The following is a 17,964-nucleotide window of genomic DNA, read 5'->3' on the forward strand; positions in this document are numbered from 1 at the left end:
TGTGGGCCATTGCCACAGGCAATCCATGGTGTCTGGCTTTCCCCACTGAGGGAGTGGTGTTCATCAAGTCTCCATAGTCAGTTTTCTTGACACACGAGACTTCATAGAACCCTCAAATGGTCTGAGCTGGAAGGGATTTTAGAGATCAAATAGCTCAAACCCCCCTGCCGTAGGCAGGGACACCTTCAACTAGACCAGGATGCTCAGAGCCCCATCCAACCTGGCCTTCAGTGTTTCCAGGGATGGGGCATCTTCAACTCCTCTGGGTGGCCTGTGCCAGCGCCTCCCCACCCTCAAAGTAAGTTTCTTCCTAACATCTAATGTAAATATTTTCTCTTTTAGTTTAAAACTGTTCCCCTTTGTCCTACACACCCTTGCAAAAAGTCCAATTTTCCTCTTTTTCACAAGCTCCCGTTAAGGACCGATTTGCCTCAATGAAGTTTCCGCAGAACTTTTTCAGGTTGAACAAGCCCAGCTCTCTCAGCCTGTCTTCATAGGAGAGGTCCTCCTACTTCTGTTCATCGATGCGCTCCTCTGGACCCTTTCCAACTGGTCCAATGCCCTCCCTGTGCTGGGACTCCAGAGCTGGATGCAGCGCTCCAGGTGGCGTCTCACCAGAGCAGAGCAGAGAGGCCGAATCCCCTCCGTCTTCTGGCCACGCTGCTTTGAATACAGCCGAGGGTACGGGCAGCTTTCTGGGCTGCCAGCGAGACTCCCACCCGTCTTGCCAAGCCGGCGCGTTCAGAGGCGCGGGGCCAGCCGGAGGCCTTGCGCTGAGCCCGCCCGGGGCGGCACAGGAAGGCCCTCCCCTCCCGCCGGGACCCGCGGGGCGGGGCTGCGGCTGCGCCCTGCGCCGGCCCGGCGGCTGCCGCAGCGCGGGGGGAGCGCGGGGCGGCGGGGCCAGGTTCCCTCGGCGCCGCGGCTCTGGCGAGCCAGCAGCGGTCTGGGTGCGCAGCACCTCCCGCTGCTCGTGCCCCGGGGGAGGAGTCCGGCACGGGGCCGTCTCCGCCCTGAGCCGGGCACAGGCAGCGCGGGTTGCCGCGAATGGCGCTCGGCGGCGGCGGCGGGGGAAGCCTGTGCCGCCCCTCGCTCCCCGCGCTGGGCCGAGCGGCTGGCCCCGCGCCAGGCCGGCGCCCCTGCCCCTGGAGTTCCTGATCTCGCCGGACGTTTTCCTCGTCTTGTGCGTTTTTGGAGTTCTTAGCAATGTACTTGCGTCTTCTCTCTCTTAACTGCTTCTGAGCAAGTGTGTGATAACCCGCACGGCTGAGCAGCACATCGCCGCTGAGCTGCACGGACGAAAATATAGTTTGGAGGTACGGATAAGCATCAGTTCTCTTTGTGTTTAGCAGGAAGCTGCTAGAGATAGTCAGGACTTTGCGTCTGAATTCCTCTCCTCTGCGCCTGCCCCCAGATAACAAAAACTTTCGGTCTATTTTTTTTTCTTTCTCAGTTTCTCTGTAAATGTGTGAAAAAACCACTATTTGCTTTTTTGTGTAATGGTTACCTAGAAGTTTAGTAAGAATGGAGATTAAGCTAGATGTGCTCATCTCTACGTGTATCAAGCAAAGAAAACCATGGCCTCGCATATCATGGGTTGGACAGGTAAGTGCAATGAACTCGTTATATAAAATTCTGCAAAGAGTTTTAATTGTATAATACTTTGCACTTCCACTTGCTTTAGGAGGGTGTAAAAACAACCTCAAGAAGTGATTTGAGTGCATCTTAAGGGTTATCAAAATAAACGATTTTTATCTTATTGATATGAGGCTGGAGATTCAAAATTTCTCAGGGAAACATTGCAGAGCCTTTTTTTTTCCTACCCCAAAGACCCACACCTTAGATGAGATTGTTGCTTTGATGGTTCTAGTTTTCATAACCTTTTTTACAGTACATTATGGGAAATGAGAACAATTTGGTTTTCCCCATTGCATCCTGCATCTGTTGAAAGACATTCTTTCTTAGACTTCGATAAAATGAGACTAATTTTTTTGCTTCTATGATTTGAATTTAGGAAAGTTTGAATTTAAGGCTGGTTTGGTTTTTTTTTTCTATTGAAATCACTGGCAGCTATCTCACTCAATTAAACACTGTAAGACAAGATAGCTAATGTCCAATTTTTGTCATTTTTTAGCAGGTACTTTAGTTGAGGTACTTGGAATAACTTTTTAATAATAACTGTAAAATTGTTTGGTCGTTTGAAACCTGTGAATCAAGTTCATCATCAGTATAGGTCCATGGTAGATATGATGTACTGTAAGGCAAATATACCAAAGAATGAAGTTAATATGGCAATTGCTGCTCTTACTGTATTTTTCCCCTAACATTTTTTTATCTCAGCATTATTTTTCAAGCTTGTGTAGAAAACAGCATTTTGAAAAAATTAAATGCTCTTTAATTCTTTCAATAGGAAAAAGAGGCTGTTTTTCTTCTAGATGGTAAACGTATAAATGAAATTAACCTGGCTTCAGGGAAGACAAAGAAGAAAATCCCTTCGCTGCAGTCATTGTTGAAAAATGTGGTTGTCTTAACAACATCAGGAAATGGTTAAGTATAATAGCTTACGTATTATAAACTGAGGTCATTTTATTTGTATTTGTAAGAGTCTGGAAAGGCAGATATCTAAAGGATCTGCCAGTTCACTGTTAGCTCTAAAACTGTGGCTAAGATGGAAGAGAAGTAATTTTAAGTACTTCACAGTAATATCCTTCAAAACTTCTCTTCCCCAATGAACACAGCTGCTTGGTTGGCAGGAATACTTACAACAGGAGAGCTATTTCTTTGGAATAAAGATTGGGACTACTTGAAAATTGTGCCAGCAATCGAAGAGTCCAAGAAAGTAGTAGCAGCAGCAGAAGGTAGGTTTCTTTTCAATTAATCCTGTAAAAAAATGGAATAGAGGGAAACTTGTTTTCCATTCTTTAAAAGCTATTACGTGAGTAAAAACTATATTATCATATTGTTTTGCATTTGTATGATTTGTATGCTAGATAAACTTTGGCAAATGTCCTTTGTTATTTGGGTGATACAGATTTTTCTTTTATTAATCCCTGTAAATAGTTCATTTTCAAATACTGTAAGTGTATTTTTTTAATGGTTAATTTTTTACTGTAAAAAAGCATTCCTGACTAGGTTATCAATATTTTAGAGCAGATATACATTTGATGTAAACAGTATATGGATAATTTGAAGCCTGTTCTCTAGGTGGGCTTTTATGACAAATGCTAGCTGGAGAGAATAAAGTCAAGACACGTATTTGCAAACTTAAGTATCAAATACTGCCTTGTATTGGATAGCGTCACTGATACCAGCTTGTAAAGTTAAGTGTTGCAGAAGAAATTCTGTAATTTCAGGGAAGATCAGTAGTACACTTAAGAGCTAAAAGGAATCCATAGTAGAGCCCTTAGACAATCTCAGGAAACATCTCTAATGGCTGAGTGTTGTGGGAAAGATACTTCATAGGATGCATAGAGATGAACGTCCATCTGACATTACTGCTGCCCAAGGTCTGCTATCAGTGGTGAAGCTGGAAATTTAAGATGCTTAACATGGCAGCTTGGATTTCTTGTCATAGACGGGAAGTAAAATTTGCTTCTTCTATTCTTTTTAATTCTATGTCTAATGACGGAACAAAAACTGTTCTGGCACATTGTTGTGTTTGTTGTTATTTTTTCCCTCCAGAGTGTTCAATGAAGTTGTACTTGTATGTATCTGGAGATGGCAGAAAGGTACTATTAACTACTCCTACAGCATGTGTCTTTCTTTGGGAGAGCACAGAACACAAAAATACAGCCTCTTGTAAAAACTCTTCTTCTGGGCGTTGGACACAAATTTTACCTGATGAATCAGTCATATTGCCTTCTACTGAAGAAAAAGAAACTGGAGTGCATGCTGCTTTCATACAAAATGAGGTAAGAAATAAACCGTAAAGCAATCATTTTATTTCTTAGTTAAATTAGAGCAACAAAAGCTTCAGTGAATTTTGAAAGCCATGTCTGCCTCTTCGGCATTTTGTTACATTTAATGACAACATAAGAACAGCTATACTGGATCAGATCAGAGTGTCTGGCCTATTTATATTCTTGGCAGCCTTTACATTTCTGAATGACAACATTGTATTATTTAATCTGAATTGAAATAGCTATTGATCTAAATACATGGATAATTAAAGAGAAGTTTGTGTGCGATGAGCTTTTTGGGATTGTTTTGATTGTTTTCTCTTTTTTTACAGGTACTAGGTGATTGCTGTTTATCTGCTTTTGTGTTTTACTCTGGCGATTGTTTGGTGCTCACATTTTTGATTCTTCGATGGCATGAAAGTGCCTTTAAAAATGTTAGGTAAGTTCAAAGATATCTGAAGTTACAACAGCTTCAGGAACATTTTAATTATTTTTTATAGTTGGGATTCAGAGATGCAACTGAACACATTTACATGGATGTCCAGTTAGCCTATGGTTATAAGCACCTACTTATGTTCACATATGTATGTTTTTAGGATGCCCTCTGTGATTTTAAAGCCATTCTCCCCTGTCCTTTACATGTCCCCTGTAAAATGTGTTAATATAACAGCATTTATTTACATATTCCATACTTCATTATCAGCTTACACCCAGATAAAAATGTGTGTATTCTTCATTCTATGTGGGTAGCTATGTATACATATGCCTGTTGGCACGCACATGTGTTTTAGTGTCATAGTTCTTTGCATTATGATAATAGAATGTATTTTTCTTGTTTTTTCTTATATTGCTTATTTTATATTTTCTTATATTTCTTATACAGCCATGAATGCCCTGACTACCTCTTCCTCTTCTTTATTAGGCGGATTTGTGTATTTTATTGGTTTTCTGTTGCCCTTTCCATTTCTTTTGCTTGATGAGAATAGTGTGTCTTTATCTGGGTTGGGACCAAATACTGACACAGTTATACTGATACAACCAGTTAAAAATGCAATTGAGTAATAATCTGGAGTATATGTGTAGTCCGTTCCTCTTGCTGGGTGACATATATATCTATGAGTTTAAATGGATATGTCCTCTGCAGGTGTTACTTGAATAATTTGCTAAAATTTTGTCCTACACATGATGTGGTACAACTGCTTTTGTTATATGATGTTCTTTTTATACTGACTTACTAATGATGTCCTCCTTGACCTAATCTTCAGTTTATCAAGGGCATGGTAATTCCTTTCTGGTAAAATAAAAAATGAAATAGAGCATAAAATACTCAGTGCAGAAATGTCTGTCTGTCTGTCTATCTGTCCGTCCATCCATCCATCCATTCACATCATAGTAGTTGCAGCCTGAAATTGTAACCACATTTCTAAAACATTTTACTAATATTTTCTTATGCCAACTTAGGCTTAGTTTCATTGCTTGCTGTTTTTTAATTAATTTTTTCATATTATTTTTTTTTTCCTGTCAGTTGGACGGCATGCTTCTAGACAGAATTGTATTTTCTGTCATGTTTTGAATCTTTTTAAGATCACAGAATGGTTTGGATTGAAAGGGACCTGTAAAGGTCACATAGCCTAACCTCCCTGCCATGGGCAGGAATACCTTCCACTAGATCAGGTTGCTGGAAGCATAATCCAACATGTCCTTTAACACTTTCAGTAATGGGTCATCCACAGATTTTTGTTCAGAGCCGCATAGTGTTGATTTTCAAATTCTGAGTATTCCTGGGGTGGATGGTATTACAAGGTCTGAGGAAGCTCTTCCTGGCTAGAGTGCAAGTGCCTCAATTATGTGTCATTGATCTATATAGATTTGCATGTTCTAGACTTACAGTCCAAATTCCCATCCCATAAAAATAATTCTTAGTGCTCAGATATAATTTTTAAACTTGAGTAAATACAATTTTTCTTTTTCATTCGTAAAGCATATGAAGAAAAACAGGTGGGGGTTTTTTTTATAGCTCATGCTTTATATGATTTTGTATTGCATGATTTTTTACTATATAGGAATAATCCCATTCTGCAAAATGGAGTGACCACTTGGTTTTGTTGTCTTTTTGTTGGTATTCAGTTCTTTGCCATACCAGATCCAGTGGGTACAGCAGACTTGTTCTCTTGTTAACTTGGTTCCTCAGTGTGTGTCTGTAAAGTCAAGGGGAGCTCTGCTATGTGCATTTGCAGGAGATGGACTTCTGCTTGCAGTAGCTGTTAACCAAACTAATCCAAAGGTATGTATGACAGGGCATCATTTAAGCTAAGAGTTCAGTTTGAATGAAGTGGTAACGAGGATTTAAAAACACAGTTTTAGGGTGATTCGTCAGCACTCATAAGGGGACATGGAATTACATTCACATTGATATCCACAGCTAAAAACTTTTAACTACAGCTCATAATTGTTTGAATGTGATGTTCAGTTAGAAGTAGGTATAAGATCCTCTGTCATTTCTAAGCTGCGATAATAAAGAAGTTAATTTCAGTTACTGCATTTTATCTGCAAAGATTCTGGGTGATTCTGATGCCATGATGATTTTTTGCCTTTTCTTTTAAACCCCTTTTATACCTTTTTACAACTTCTGTATTCTTAGTGCTTTTTGCCTACATTCTTGGACTTGTTTGTCAAGCTGAGAGACTAAACATTTTAGAAGCTTCATAGCTAGGGATCAGTGTGCCCCAGACCCCAAGGTCCTCTCCAGAACACATTCTGTAAACCAAGATAGAACCATCCAGGGGAAGGTTCCTTGGGGAGGGGGGGCTCATTCAAGCCTCTCACTGGGGAATCTTTGATAGATATGCTAATTAGTAAAACCTATAATGCTATACCCGATCTTTTGGGAGGCACCGTAGTGTGCATTTCGGTGCATTCGACCTGGACGTGTGCACCTAAGGATCCTTAAAATAAATACCAAGGTAAAATCCCTTTTTCCCTTCTAACCGTGTTTGACTCTTGATTTTAAGACCAGGAAAAGGCATCCATTCTCAGTCAAGCCTCAGCCTAACATGTTTTGGAGTTCCCGCTTCATAGTGTTATTCCTATTAACAACTCAGAGGTCAAATTTTAATGTACTTTTTACTGCTTATGATGATGGGGAACATGGACCAGTTTATTTGATGTACCAAGTTGGGATGATGCAAACCTTCAAACCTCCAGTTGTTAATTACCAGAAAGACTAAAGAAGACAGATCTTACATTGAGTGTTTTAGAAAAAGTTATGTTAAAAAGACTATTGAGTCATATATTAAGTATATCATAATTCTTAGTTATTTTTCAAGTGTTGAACAAGGTGTAGAATTTAATAAATATTCACATAGTAGTAAATATTGAAATGCAATGTCATTTTCATGTATAGTAATGTTACCAGTACACCAAATATAATGCATAAGTAAATAGTAGACATTTTTTTTACAATAATGACATTTTGATACAAACATTTATGATGTCTTTACATTTATTTTTTCTTTCTAGGCAACTCAGGTTTTATTTTTAAATACGTTGAATTTTGTAACTGTTTCGGGTAGCCTTCGAGGTTGTAGTAGCAAGAGTAGCATGACCCCATCCAGATTCATCAGGTCAGTAATTGATGCTGTTTCTCCTGCTGTTGTGGATTTTTTTGTTTTGTGTTATGGCTTATTTGTTTATTTTATAACTATCCTAACTCTCTGATGCAGAAATTTGACAGAGAAAAAATATTTTTTTACCTGCCCAATTTAGATCTTACTGGGTTGGCGATATGTGTTGGACTCCTGATAGCCTTTTCTTGGCTTGCATGTTAAAACGTGGATCTTTGATTTTATTGACATGTATGGGTGAATTGCTGACCTTAATTGCTTCTGGATGCTCTGTAGAATTTGGACCAGCACAGTTTATTCCATTTCATCCACTAATAACATACAGGTAAAAGGGTTTGAAAAGGTTTATATATTTCTGTCTTATGGTGTTACCTTACTTTCTATCATATTTATTATAATTTTGCATAAATGTAATCTTTCAAATTCACTCTTTTGCTTTTCATGTGTCTTTCCAATATCTGTTTCTCATTCATAGTTCTCTTCTATTTCTTATAATGCGTTTGTCGTGATGAAAATTGACATTGCGACAATGTAAGTATACATAAAGTGATTTGTTTTTCTAAAACTGTTTGAATTTATTAGTAATTAAAATTAGCATTTTTTAATGAAAGAAGAAAAAATGAAACTTACGAAAGTGCTTAAAGTGCAAATTTATTTTAATCCAGTGCTATTTCTCTGCTCACTGTTTAATTTTATGTATAGAATCTGATGTAAGATATTGTAAATAACATATTTGCATGGACAGAAACTAGGTAGTTTTAAAAATGTTGTTCTGGGATTTTCTAGATCTGAATTCTGAGGTTATGCTGCTGGGTGCATGAGAGAGTAGAAGGTGATAAATACGCTTTAGCATAAACTGAAAGTAACACAGTCAAATAGAGAAAACAAGATAGAATCTTAGCTTTAATTATTTTTTAAAAATCTTACTAATTTTGCATGCCTTAAACCAGATAGTGTGTAAATATAAAACCTTGTGAAGGCATTCAAAGTGGTATACTACCTTCTTACACTATCTGGTTGAAAAATCAGATACTAAAATGTATTAAAATACATGAATTATGATGAGATATTGAATGTATGCTGCTACTTTTTTTTCAAATAAACACAATGTATTAGGTGGCTAATAGAATACATGTATTACACAGTTTTCTGGAACTCAGTAAGGAGGGATTTCTGTATAAGGAAGACCTTTCTGAAACAGAAGATTTGTGTGTTTATATAATTTTTCTATTGAATGTCCTAACTGATGCTGAAATTGTGAGATTCAGATTTTCAGGATTCTTTTGTCTTTCATATATGACTTTCTAGCGTAACCCTTCAAATTTCATATTCCAGTATTTGTCATAACAAATAAGAGCTAGATAAGAAAGTGTGATATAGAAATTTAAAGTCAAATTATGAAAAAGTACAATTATTACTAATGAAATAATAAATGAATACTGAAAGCTGGTTTTAATTTCTTTAAATTAAAAGAAGTTGCTACTGTAGTAAAATACTGGCATCTTGCAAGCATAAATAGTGTTATCCAGAGCACTCATCCTGCAAAAGTTTAGACACTTCGCTAGGATTCTGAAAGGACTTACTTGGATAGTAGAGTGCATGGTATTACATGTTATGAAGTTATTCCTGTTTGTGATTATTACATATGATAGTTGCTTCTTAATTTTTGATGTATTTCTGTTTTAGACAGCACCGCTCTTTCTGTCGAGACTCCAGCCAGTCTCTTGGTTCTTCAGATTCTGAATGTGACCTCATGAGACAGAGATTCTCTGTTGCTTCACATCCAAGACTACCCTACCTCATTGTCTCTGATGGATATATGATAACACTGCTCAGATTTCCTAACAACTTTTCGCCATCAGGATTTATAAGATCCCTTCTGCTTGATTCAACCCAACAGCTTGAAAATATCCATCAGAATTTGCTGAACTTCAAGGTAGGGTTATGAACTGTTTTGCAGGCTTTAAGTAAAAAATCTCATGTGCATGAAAAAGTGTAAAATCTAGACTGAATACCTTTGAATTATGAAGTTGTTTAAACATGTTGATCTGCCAAACAATGAATACAGTTTTACTGAAATTTTATTCCTTTGATGTCTGGGTGATATTTCAGTAAAATGTAGTGGGTGGGACAGTCTTAATTGTCACTATATTACTTTTTGTTGGAACTGTAAAAGAAGCAGGGATTTCTACATCTGTACAGTTGATTCAGGGCATTGACAGGCATTATGCTGCTCTGACAAACTCACCCTTTCAAAATGATGCAGAAAGAATTCTGTAAGTCCTCTCTAACTTTGTCCCAATGGTTCTGCATGTATTTGTCTACTAGCTGTTCAGTCAAGGGTGGCAATTAAAGCTTAATTAAAGCATTTCTGTTTAATTTTCTGTCACTTCTAAATTGAGCAAAGTCTGGGAGAAGGGAAACCATTGAGGGAAGAGGTCCTGGTACCGTTGCTGACCACATAAGATATAACAGATACTTAGTTCAGAATACTTGCATTTGCTGATAGAATGCAACTTCTCAGTTGCAATTCAGTTTCTGTTCTGGATTTTTGGAGAAGTGAGCTATCATGGTGTTCCTGCATAAGCTAGAATAGTGAGCTTGAGGATTTAAAGAGGTACGTGTAGTAAAAATGCAGAAAAATCCTACATACAGGCAAATTTCTAGGCATCAAGAAAGCAAATTCTTTCAAACTAAAGTTGTCTGGTGTGAGAGATTTCTGCTCCCCAAAGCATGGTGAGGTGATAGTTTGTTTCTGTGCAACAGATGCTTGCTGACCTGTTCTCCCTGTCTTTCTGGGACTTTTGAACTGGAGCTTTTTACATCAGTCACCAATTTCCTTGACTTGTTTAGAAAGTGTCTGTCTTGCTAGAAACTGATAATATGTTTTCTGTTGTTGTTATTTCTTTTAGTCTAAAGGGAGATCTTGGTATTTAAGATCACTGATGTCTTTAAAAGCTAGTCTTTTAAAACAAGTTCAAAATCAAAGTTCTATCTTCTCCACCATTCCGAGATTCCTGGAGGAGGACACAACAGAAATGAATGAGAAAACCATGGATTTACTGGTACTTAATGGCATTTTTCCACTTACAATTGTGAAATTACACAAGTTTAAGGTATTATAAGGGGAAATAACAGTGGGTTTTTTTTAAAAAAAAAAAAGGTTTATTTGTTCTTGTTACATGTATTTAAAATAATTCAATATTGGTTAAATTCTCTTTTTCTGTATAGGTGTGAGGAACATGCTTATTTTCTTCAACTGATACTTGATTTTTTTTTTCAAGCATAATATTTCCTTCAGTATGTATTCACTTTTGGAGGAGTATGTGCCAATCTACATATATATCAATTTACTGTGTTTCAGTACATAGAATGGTTTGTGTTGGAAGGGACCTTAAGGATCATCCAGTTCCACCCTCTTCTAGGGGCAGGGACACCTTCTACACGTCCTGGCCTTGGATACTTCAAGGATAGGGCAGCCACAGTTTCCCTGGACAACCCATTCCAGAATCTCAGCACTTTCACAGTAAAGAATTTCTGCCTAATACCTTATCTAAGCCTGCCCTCTCTCAGCTTAAAACCGTTGTCCCTTGTTCTATCACTACCTGACCATGTAAAAGTCTCTCTCCTGCTCTCTTGTAGCCCCCTTTATGAAAGGTCCTGTAAGGTCTCCCTGGAAACCTAATACTTTAGCTTCACTTTATAATAAAATGCATGGGGCTGTAGAGTATTTTAGTAACAGTCTTATCCTTAGTAAATAAGATACTTATCTTTATCCTCAGTTTTAGAGGGTTCTTCAATCAGTTCCAAAATCTGTATTTGTCTTTTGGAAGAGTGGCCCTGTGATCATAGCTGTTGAAGAGCCTTTCCCAACTTCATTTCATGCTTTTGCATTTTGGTTTGTTCTTTGAAGCTTTTGAGCTTTTTTGAATAGCTTTTATATCTTACAGGTATCTGGCAAAATCTCTGTCTTGTACTCTAGGCTTAATGAAGGACAGGGTTTCACTTCCTGATATAGTATCTACTGCTGTATTGGCAGTGTAATTTTGTTGTTAGGTAATTTAATTTCTGTCTGCCCAACTGTTTTGCAAATAATGACATTTAATTTGAGATTGAGATGAAATTGCAGTTTATTAAATGTACTAGCATTTAAGCAAGGTAATTGAGCATAAAAATTTCATTTGTGAGACTCACTAAATGTTGGTTCGTAACAGTCTATGCTCTCTCTCTCTATCAATAATAAACTTGAATTAAACTGTTGATTTTTTGCTTGTCTGATTTAGGACCATGAAGAAGAATCAGACAATGAAAAGCAGTTTTGCAATAACCCTTCCAGCTTCTGTAACGAAAGAATCCATTCGTTTGTTAGTAAAGCTGATCAAGGCTGCTTAGAATTTGCATCAATGTTTGATACCATCCATGCAGAAGATGATATTGAAGAGAAAGATAAATCATCATTGGAACTATATTCCATTCAGAAAAACCTCCTTGGTGCATGGCAGATAGGGATTTCAAAAAATACGGAAGAGAAAGATGTGTTACTGAATTACACAGTGAACTGCATTATCCACTTTTTCAGCATTGTTCAGTTTGTGAAATGTACTTTGCTAAACCAGGATGCGTCTTTAAACAAGTCTGTGAAGAGCACTCAATGGATGCACTGTGTCCTGAAATATTTTCAGCAGTGTTTGACTGTCTTGTACTGGCATTCAAGAGCCAGTGTGACTGGGCATGTGGCAAAACTGACATTAGAAACTTTAAAACTGATGCTTATACAGCGACAAGATCAGTTGTTCTCAAAAAACCTTTTGGCATGCTTCTGTCTTTTGAAAATGGTTTCTCACACCCTAAGTAGAGTATGTGTAATACAGTATGAGAATTTTTTTTCATCTCCTGACAGTAACATTCTTGTGGAACTTGACTCACTCACTGTGCCTGTTTTCTTAGTTCTTGATGACAGTACTACTCAGCAGTTCAGCTCACTGAAATCTCTGCTTAGAGAGCCTCCTCAAGTAAACCGTGACACAGAAACAGAAAAAAGGTATGAATAATCTTTGCATGGGGAAAAAAAAATGTACAGCAAAACCAGGTGATCAGGCCCAGCCAGCACAGGTTTATGAAAGGTGGGTCCTGCATGACCAACCTGGTCTCTTCTGTGACAGGTCACCTACTTGATGGATGAGGGAAAGGCTGTGGGTACTGTCTACTTGGACTTTAGTAAAGCCTGTGACAAAGGTTCCCAGAACTTCCTCCTGGAGAAACCGGCTGCTCGTGGCTTGGACAGGAGTGCTCTTTGCTGGGTTAAGAGCTGGCTAGTGGCTGGGCCTGGGGAGTGGTGGTGAATGGAGTTACATCCAGCTGCGGCTGGTCACTGTGGTGTTCCCTAGGACTCAGTATTGGGGACAGCCCTGATTAATATCTTTGTCAATGATCTGGATGAGGGGATGGAGAGCACCTTCAGTCAATTCACAAATAACACTAGGTTGAGTGGGAGTGTTGATCTGCTAGATGGCAGGAAGGCTCTGCAGAGGGATCTGGACTCACTGCTTTGTTAGGCTGAAGCCAATGCTATGAGGTGCAATGAGGCCAAGTACCAGGTCCTGCCCTTGGATGAAAACAACCCCAGGCAGCACCGCAGGCACTATATCAGGCAGCATATCAACAGGCTGGGGTAGAGTGGCTGGAAAGCTGCCCAGCAGAAAAGGACCTGGGGTGCTGGTTGACAGCAGGTGCACATGAGCCAGTGTGTGTGCCCAGGCGGCCAAAAAGGCCAATGGAGTCCTGGCAGCAGGACCAGGGAAGTGACTGTTCTTCTGTACCTGGCACTAGTTGAGGCATCAAGTCCTGCGTCCAGGTCTGGGCCCCACAGTAGCTGAAAGGGTTGTCAAGCATTGGAGCTGGCTGCCTGCGAAAGTGGGTTGAGTCTCCGCTCCTGTAGGTATTTAAAGGATGTGTAGCTATGGTGTTTAGGGACGTGGTTTCGAGGTGGACTTGGCAATGTTAATGGTTGGACACAATGATCTTATGGGTGTTTTCCAACCTAAGTGGTTCTTCATGATGGAACAAAAATTGTATGAGTTGAACTATTAACTGCAATACCCTTTTGGGTTTTTTTCCTGCATTTTACTCCATGGAAAGTAAAAGATAAACAATTAAAGCATGCAGATTAAGGCTCAGACCTATAGTTGAATATAGTTTGTTTGTGGTGACTATACTATCACTGCAAATCAGCTTGACGATAACTGATGAGTTGACAGCTGACACCAGGCCTGGTAGTGCAGCATCAAATCAGATATCAAAAATTTAGACGGTTTAAGTGCCTCTCTTGCATTTCACTCTTTCCCAGTTTCAAACTCTATGGAGCAAGAGTCTGCTCATATGCAATATATCAATAATGTCAATTTAGTCAGCAAAGTTTTTATTCATTATGGATGTGGTGTCTCAGCAATAAGAAAAACCCATTTATGGAAATGTACTAAACTGTCAGAGCTATTTCTTCCATACACATAAAGTTGAAAGACACTTAAGTGTGCTGTCCAACTTTTGGGAAAGTATACTGGTATCACTGGTGTATTTCCATACTGCAAAACTCAAATTAATAAAAGTGTGTTATTCACAAGAGCAGGCTTCTTCTTTCCAGAGATTTAGAACATAAGAAGCATTATAACTCACAAATTTAGTCCTACTACAGTAAAACGTATTTCTTAAATAATCCTTAAATGTAGTACTGTGTTCATTGCAAATCTGATATGCAAGGTTCAGTTGTCTCCAAGAAGATAATCCGTATTTTTGATTAATTGTGCTCCAGGTGCTGAGGACTGTGCATATGACTGACTCTTTATGTGTTAATTATGAACCCAGTAGTACTTGAAGATTCAGATGCGTTGCACTTTTGTGCAAGCTTCTTCGAGTGTCTGACAATGTGTATTTGCTTGTATTGTTAAACTTATTATGTATCTGAGCAGGTACATCTAATAGGACTGTGCTAGGCAGCAGGGACTTGCCAGCCCTAAAACCATGCTTTGCAGTCTTGTTTTCTTGTCTTTGCTTTTCTGTGTTAGGCTTTAGTTGTTTTCTAATCAGTCATGTTTATAAAGATGCTGATACCAGTTTTGAGGTTTCTCTGTGTGAGATTATTTCATTTCCCCATTGTTTAGCTAGCAAGGAGATGAATTTTGGGGGCATTTAGATGCTTAAAGTAGATTGCTGTGTTAAGAAAATTCAGAAGAATTAATGTTTGTTAGTCAAAAATGAGGCAAAAAGTGTTTCATTTTTCCCCCTCACTGAAGTCAAGAAAGTAGTTGATACAACTTAATTTTCAGGTGCATAATGCAAAATAAAAGAAAGTAAGAAATTGATGTAAGCAACTTTGTTAGTTCTTGCTTGATTCCATAATATTGTATTTCTTGAATTACAGGTTGACTGTACTATGGCGACTATTATATAAGAAAGTGCTTTGGTATCAAGTGCAGCTGAAAAGAAAAGTGAACAAGAATGCAAAAGAGGCTTCTGTTGTCTCCTTGCTTTTAAGTCATATACAAGCAACCATTCAGTCTTCAGGAGTGACATTAGAACAACATCTGAAGATGAATTCTATATCTGGTTTGTAAAAACATTAATTGAACACTAGGCAAATTAGGTCCAACTTAATAACAATGAGTGACTACCAGATTTTTAAAAAGTGAACTTCGGAACTTGAAAAATTCTTATGTCCTTTGTTTTGTGTTGTTTCTGCTGAAGTAAATGGGCATCACAATTTGTCTCTTCTGTGTAGAAATCTTGTTTGCTCCATGTGGTCCATGTGAATACAACATGCTCCATGGGCATGAGCATGTTGTATTCACAAATGTAGTCAGCTTCAAGTAAGCATCTAAATTAGTGTAACCTAAGATAATTGACTTAATCTAGCATATTTATTTTCCAAGCAGTATATAGTTGTAGCCTAATTTCTTAAAATTTACTGTCCTGTGTTCTGCCTTCCTTTTGACTTCTACACTATTAAGCCCAGCTTGCCATTTATGTCTCCCTCTACGATTCTGTGTCCTTGCCATGTTCTTGGTTTCTCTCCCTTAAATGACAGTTCTAGCTCCTCTTCCTCCAACACTCCATACAATGCATGAGCTCCTCCTGGAGGAAAGCTCCTACATTACCTGTCCTGGTGAGGAGTATTCGAAGTCATCTTCTCTCAGATACTCAAAATTTAGACTTGTGAGAATAGAAGTTTCCTGGGGACTCACATGTTTCATTCTGCTTTCAGTGAATCTCTGATACTGAAATAAGAGCATATGTATTTGTACATGTAAAAGTAACTATGTAGAGCTTTCAATTTGTTAATATGTCACTTTTATAGGTGAGGAACAGTTCCTTTTAGGCTCATACAGAGAATCTGTGGACATTTGGAAAAGATCTCTTTGTGAACTCAAGATAAAAGGTAAGGGATAAAATCTTTGGGGGTGGAGGGGGTAAGTTGTATAATCACTTTACATTTGTGACTCTGTGTGCCCTTCAGAAAAAGGGGATGAGACACATAAAGGGTCTGACACATATTTGAAATCAAGATGGGATGAATAGACACCAGACTAGTTGCTCTCTGAGAAAAGTCTGTGAATTTCTATTTTGATACCAGTGCTTTCCTGTGATTATGAAGTATTCCATGCAGAAAAGCTCTAGATATATCTGTGAGCAAGAAAGAGACAATGAAAAATACATGAACAAAAGTCAATTCCTTTAATAGCTGTAAAATAAAAAGAATTAGTGTTTGGAAAGTAACAAAATTTCTCTCAGGAGTTTTCATAAGAGTTGATTTGAAACAGATATACCACAGTCTCTTTCCAGGCATCATGGGAAAATTTTCTGCTGGTTATTAGAATTATTCTGCTGGTTATTAGAGGAATACATCATTGAGGAAAAACTTCAGAATCTTGGAAGCTTGGTTGATGCTGAAGTAACTCCACTGTGGTTTAGGCATTCTTTCTTTGAAGTCTAGGCTTCCTTAAGCTCTCCTGTCTTTGTCTCAACAGTTACGCATAGTATTGTTTTGAAAACTGCTATATCTGCAGAAGTAAAAATGTTGTGGATGAGCTTTAACTTACTAGGGATTTAGAGGTTGTATAGAAGGATCATACCCTAAAACAGCTGCTCCTGATTTCTATTCCACAAAGTATATGTTTCTGTAGATATGTTTCTGGAGAGGAAAGAACTAGTACTTTCACTTGCTGCATCTGTTTTTGTGTTTGTGTTTTTTTCCAATTGGACTTCTGCCTTTTTAAAAATCTTTTAATGCAGGTGGAAAAAGAGCATGTTTTCTTCAGCGTAGATACTATCTTGCAATACTGTTTTGTCACCTGTATCAGTATAACATATCTGAAGCTCAGGGACTCTGTGATCATCTGGTAAGAGAGATTCTAAGGCGATCACAGCTTTCTACAAGTCAGATGGAAAAATTTTCCGGTATGTTTATATTACCTAAAAGTGTGATAAGGTGTGTTGACACTGTTGAATAACCTAGTGTCTAATTTCTCTGCCCTCACATGCATACTTGACAGCTTTTGATGCTTTTCTCTTTACACTGTTTTCAGTGACTTTAAAGACCTTTTTCTGATCCGCAGATGATATTTCAGCTGCACTTGTTGTAATATGTGTTTAGACAACTCTCACTGTCTTCTAGTGTCCTGCTAAATAATTTTAGACTCTAATCCTCTCAAGGAAAGACTTTGGATAAGAAAAATAAGGGGGAAATTATGTGAATTGATTTTATATTAACTTTTTTTATGATGCAACATGAAAAAATAGCAGATTTTAGTTTGGCTGCCAGTCCTGATTTGACAGTGGGATGTTTTTGCAGGTGCTTGTAGTTTTTTTTTTTTTTTTACAAAGTCTAAATCTAAGTGAAATCTGAATTTCCAAGTTTGAACAAGTGTTTTTTTGACTCAGTGCTGGTCTAAATTTGGATACTAGAGGTCCGTCTCCAGTCATTAAAAACCTAGTAAAAAAGTCTTCTAATATTAGTATAATGTGTAATTAGTGTAAAAGATTAAACTCTGTAAGTTCTGAAAGCTTGTCAAGGAGTTAAGTAAGTTTGCTCATTTTAAAAGAATGTTTTATAACCTGTGAGTAAATAATTTTAGCATTCAGATTCAAAATAATTTTTCTCATAATGTTATAATTTGATATTTTTTTTTTTTAGATACCACGTATTTTCAGCATGAACTATGGATGGTAACCAGCATCCATACTGACACTGCCATGGCTGTGATTCGATCCATGGCACGATTCATGGCTGCTTATTTCACAAAGCAGCTGCTCTATATCTTTCCCCCACATAACGTTGACATCCTTCATCCACTTCACATCAAACAAGGTATTTTTTTTTGCAAGCAGTTTTAGTTGCTTAAATCTTACAGTTTTTCTCATGTGTATCAATGATGTCTGTTATGCTTTAACTT

The 17,964-nt window shown here is 38.0% G+C and overlaps 1 protein-coding gene across 11 annotated transcripts in view; it reads left to right on the forward strand.

Annotated features, from left to right (window-relative positions):
• The first annotated feature begins 872 nt into the window (after positions 1-872).
• Positions 873-17,964, forward strand: part of CPLANE1 (ciliogenesis and planar polarity effector 1) — a 60,225-nt gene continuing 43,133 nt past the window's right edge. For 4 of the 11 annotated variants that reach the window (XM_010395174.4, XM_010395175.4, XM_010395176.4 and 1 more), the window contains exons 1-16: positions 874-1,313; positions 1,451-1,602; positions 2,408-2,543; positions 2,736-2,855; positions 3,679-3,908; positions 4,229-4,335; positions 6,024-6,180; positions 7,416-7,519; positions 7,662-7,844; positions 9,206-9,455; positions 10,432-10,635; positions 11,803-12,560; positions 14,937-15,121; positions 15,870-15,950; positions 16,805-16,969; positions 17,706-17,879. In XM_010395174.4, the coding sequence (XP_010393476.2) occupies positions 1,522-1,602; positions 2,408-2,543; positions 2,736-2,855; positions 3,679-3,908; positions 4,229-4,335; positions 6,024-6,180; positions 7,416-7,519; positions 7,662-7,844; positions 9,206-9,455; positions 10,432-10,635; positions 11,803-12,560; positions 14,937-15,121; positions 15,870-15,950; positions 16,805-16,969; positions 17,706-17,879 (2,935 nt within the window). In that variant the 5' untranslated portion in view covers positions 874-1,313; positions 1,451-1,521. Of the gene's footprint in view, positions 1,314-1,450; positions 1,603-2,407; positions 2,544-2,735; positions 2,856-3,678; positions 3,909-4,228; positions 4,336-6,023; positions 6,181-7,415; positions 7,520-7,661; positions 7,845-9,205; positions 9,456-10,431; positions 10,636-11,802; positions 12,561-14,936; positions 15,122-15,869; positions 15,951-16,804; positions 16,970-17,705; positions 17,880-17,964 lie in introns of those variants that run through there. The other 7 variants (XM_019283372.3, XM_019283374.3, XM_010395179.4 and 4 more) reach the window with 5 other exon arrangements.

Source organism: Corvus cornix, chromosome Z, assembly GCF_000738735.6.
Source record: "Corvus cornix cornix isolate S_Up_H32 chromosome Z, ASM73873v5, whole genome shotgun sequence".
Lineage (NCBI taxonomy): Eukaryota > Metazoa > Chordata > Aves > Passeriformes > Corvidae > Corvus > Corvus cornix.